Source organism: Sitodiplosis mosellana, unplaced genomic scaffold (genome assembly GCF_009176505.1).
Source record: "Sitodiplosis mosellana isolate CC-2019 unplaced genomic scaffold, AAFC_SMos_1.0 Smas_scaffold_6363, whole genome shotgun sequence".
Lineage (NCBI taxonomy): Eukaryota > Metazoa > Arthropoda > Insecta > Diptera > Cecidomyiidae > Sitodiplosis > Sitodiplosis mosellana.
In genome coordinates, this window is record NW_022601596.1 from 1 (window position 1) to 3,707 (window position 3,707).

General features: G+C 33.6%; 1 protein-coding gene across 1 annotated transcript; it reads left to right on the forward strand.

The window, feature by feature from the left end:
• The first annotated feature begins 12 nt into the window (after nucleotides 1–12).
• LOC129579657 (uncharacterized) lies at nucleotides 13–1,200 on the forward strand. Its single transcript, XM_055469825.1, has 4 exons — nucleotides 13–27; nucleotides 173–316; nucleotides 402–536; nucleotides 1,008–1,200. The coding sequence occupies exons 2-4, from the start codon at nucleotides 198–200 to the stop codon at nucleotides 1,198–1,200; spliced, it is 447 nt and encodes a 148-aa protein (XP_055325800.1). The 5' UTR covers nucleotides 13–27; nucleotides 173–197.
• Nucleotides 1,201–3,707: the final 2,507 nt, after the last annotated feature.

The window sequence follows — 3,707 nt, forward strand, 5'->3', positions numbered from 1 at the left end:
GCCAGTTGGAAGTTCAACTTTCAAGACGTATGTGTTGCCACCATGGATTTTCGGCGGTTTCATTTTTTTCATTTAATATTTGAATTTTTTTCTTTAGTCCATTGACATCGAATGAAAGTCGTACGGCACAAATTTGGCACAAAATTTCATGTTTTTTCATTCGTCATTCTAGGTCTTCGGTTTCGAAAGACAACCGCATGGTAAATGTTGCACAAGGCACGTTCACACCGTTAGCTGGCCAAAATACAGCAACATCATCACATTCAGCTCGGAGTGGAAAAGTGCAAGCACATTTGAACCTTGCAACATTTAAGACGTATGTTTGAACTACTATTCTTGTTTAATTAAACCAAAACTTGGCAAAATATTCCATTTTTTTTTTTTTTAATTTATCATCTTAGACCATCGCCATTCAAAGGAACTTTCAAGGCACGTATTGGAAAAAGTACAACCACACATTCGATATGGAATGCAAACATGCAAGCATCTTTGAAGCCAGCTATTTATCGACCCAATAGTTTTGCGAGATCTAACACGTATGTTACACAGACTTCATTCGCTTTTTATGACCGTTTTTAATTGAATTCATCCCTCGAAATTGATTTTCATTGCCAATTCATTCATGCTATTTCCCACTTTCTTCTCAATTTCTTTCTTTAATTTTGCTTCGGATTTTTGTAATTTTTTTTTCTTCTTTTGATGAAGGATTTTTGACGCGCTTCTTTTGATTAAAAAAAACCAAGTATTTCGCTGTGTTTCAATCGCCTTTAACGCTTTAATGTAATATCCGTGGCCACTTTTTTATGTTTCTCAAAACGAATTCCGGCATTCAATTGATTACAAATATTCTTTTGTTTATGAATATTACAATTAACTGATTTTTTGTTATTGTCTCTTAATTTATACAAGCAATGTGATAACAATTCTGTGTGATGAACCTCAAAACGGCCAGAGAAAACAGAAACAACAACAAAATTTTATTCGAATTTTTTTTTTCGTTATTTCAGACCATTTTCATCTATAGAAAATCGTAAGGCGCGTACTCCAGTGAGTACATCTACACCGTTAACTGGTCAAAGTACACCACCGCTGCAATTGAAACCAAGTATTGTTTCTAACATCGCATCTGCTGATGAATCCATACATAACCCTTTTGCCGTTGTTGGCCCAAGCATAGCTAACGAGGGTTATTTTACCTAGGGTACTAGGGTTATTTTCCGAACATCATTAAATGAAACGTATGTACATTTATTCTAAATCCGAAATAAATCATATGGTTCCAGTTTTTGGTCAAATTCCAGTTTTTTCTTCGATTGGAAGTTTTAAAATTTGTTTTGCTTTGTAATTTCATTTGAACTTAGGTTTTTTTACTTATATAAGTACATGAAATACTATGTATTAACTTTAATATTTGTTTATTAGTCCGTACTCGAAAAATGCACGTCATGAGAAGACTTCCACCATTCCACCAAAAGAAATCAAAATGGAGAAAGAGCTACAAAGAATGCAAAACGTTGTGTCACGGCTTAACGAAGAAATTGGACCACTCCCAGTCGAAGGAATGTCAAGTAACTCTAGTAGTGATGATTTGAGTGATGTAGAGCACCAGGTGGAACAAAATGACCCAAATTTTGCCGCTGCCTACACCTTTACCACAAACGTAAGTAAATATCGCCGATTAAACGACAATAAAAATAAATTTTTGTGTGTAAATGTATACAAAACTTTTAGGCAGTATTCGATCGCTTATTGCAATGGTAAAATCAAAATTCAGCGAGGTGTCCTGACGCTGCTAAAAAATATGAACACGAACGTTCTTCAAAAAGCAAAGGAATTTGACTATTCATTCGTTTCACGTCTTATGTTTGAACTGTTTGATACTCAAACAATCGCTAAGAGCGGTGCAGCTGGGTCAAAACGAAATATTGATGAAACAAAATACAAATTCATCGAAGGTTTTTTTTTGTTTCTTTTTTTTATTTAATCAGACAATTTCAATTTTAAAAATCTTTTTTTTTTATTAATGCCATTTTTCGATATTTCAGATCTGTTCTCTGAAAGAACAAACGACCCAAAAAGAAGACAATCATTACCGAACTTAATAAACAGGAAGTGTGCAAGTATACGGAGTAAATTGGCCAAAAAGTGAAATCAAAAAAATATTTTTGATGCTGACTATTTACTATCGTGGATTTTTTTTTGTCCACAAACAATAGAGAAACAAAGTGAGACACAAAAATTTAAATATAAAATAATTTGTGATGATGGCGAGGCAAAACATTTATTAAATAAAAAATATTTAGTTATTTTCGGTTCTTATTCGAATAAATGAATATTTTACAGCGTTTGCGTTTTTCTCATATTTTGAAATAAAAAAAAAAAAACAATTTTCAAGAGGAGATTTTAGTATTATCACAATAATTTTGTTCTATGTTGAAAATAAAACTATTTTGATATTTCGGGGGTCTATAAAAACGAAAATGAACTTTGATAAGATTTTTTTTCTAATCATTTGAAAAAATTCTCATTTTCTTTTGAGCCAACTAATTTGTGGTGTCGTATTTTTGTGAGAACCCGAGTGAACGCGACACGCTTTGATGAAAGTCTACAGTCGTTCGATGAGGCTTTCATAATTTTTATATACATTTTAAATACTGAACGTCTAGGCTTTCATTGCTATTCTCACTTCTTTCGTGCATTCGTACCATTGAAAGCCTAGCGTGAAACATACACACGTACAACTGAACGCCTAGGCTTTCAGTATTTAAAATGTATATAACAATTATGAAAGCCTCATCGAACGACTGTAGGCTTTCATCAAAGCGTATCGCGTTCACCCGGGAAATTCTCAAAATTCAAAATTGGCGCTGAATCAAATGTCAAAATTTTGAGAATATTTTCAATTTTTTTTGAAATTTTCTTTATTTTTACATAAGAATACATTTGTTTCACCAAATGTACTCAGCGAGAAAATTTCATGAAATCTTCTCACGAAAACATTTCGTGAAATCGGGCCCTGGATTCCTCATTGTTTAGTCAGAAATTGCGATTGACATAAATCAAGAAAAAATTCACACTGAATCGGCGTTGCGTTAACACATATCTGACACTGTTCTCACACGGTTTTGAACGTCAAACCGTGTGGCTATAGTATAGTAGAGTTTGAAGTCGTTTGACACCATTTTTGATGTCAAATAACCGTGTGGATGCAGTTTATGTTTGTATTGGACAGTGTGGAAGTCCGCCACACTGTTTTACATTTAAAACCATGTCGCCGAAGTGTATGACCGTTGCGTTATCCCTCTAATGCATTAAGTTTTCCCAGGGCTGGGAGTACTGGTACTTGGTTGATTTTTGGCCATAGATAATTAAAAAAATATTCATAATCCTGGATTCCTCATGGTTTAGTCAGGAAATGCGATTGACATAAATCAGAGAACAATCAAATCCATTGTTTAAAAGTGTCAAAAATGTGTCTAATGTGGAAGCCAAATAATTTATCTTGTCAAATTTTTGTTTTTGCACACATCTTTGTTCATAACTTTTCAATCACACTACATAGACAAATATTGCGGAAGACAAAAATAAAGAGAAAACATTGACGAATAAAAATTCCCTTTGAAGCAATGTGATCCGATGTACGGTTTACGTTCTACAGGCATTCAAATGTTGCCCGTCTAGAGGCGGTTGTATGCATTAGAGGGTTA

What these genes read in the sequence shown, in the direction of transcription:
- LOC129579657 (XM_055469825.1), top strand. Translation starts at nt 198, where the DNA reads ATGGTAAATGTTGCACAAGGCACGTTCACACCGTTAGCTGGCCAAAAT. An exon ending in AACCTTGCAACATTTAAGAC is followed by an intron (nt 317 to 401) that starts GTATGTTTGAAC and finishes TTATCATCTTAG; the next exon opens with ACCATCGCCATTCAAAGGAA. An exon ending in AGTTTTGCGAGATCTAACAC is followed by an intron (nt 537 to 1,007) that starts GTATGTTACACA and finishes TCGTTATTTCAG; the next exon opens with ACCATTTTCATCTATAGAAA.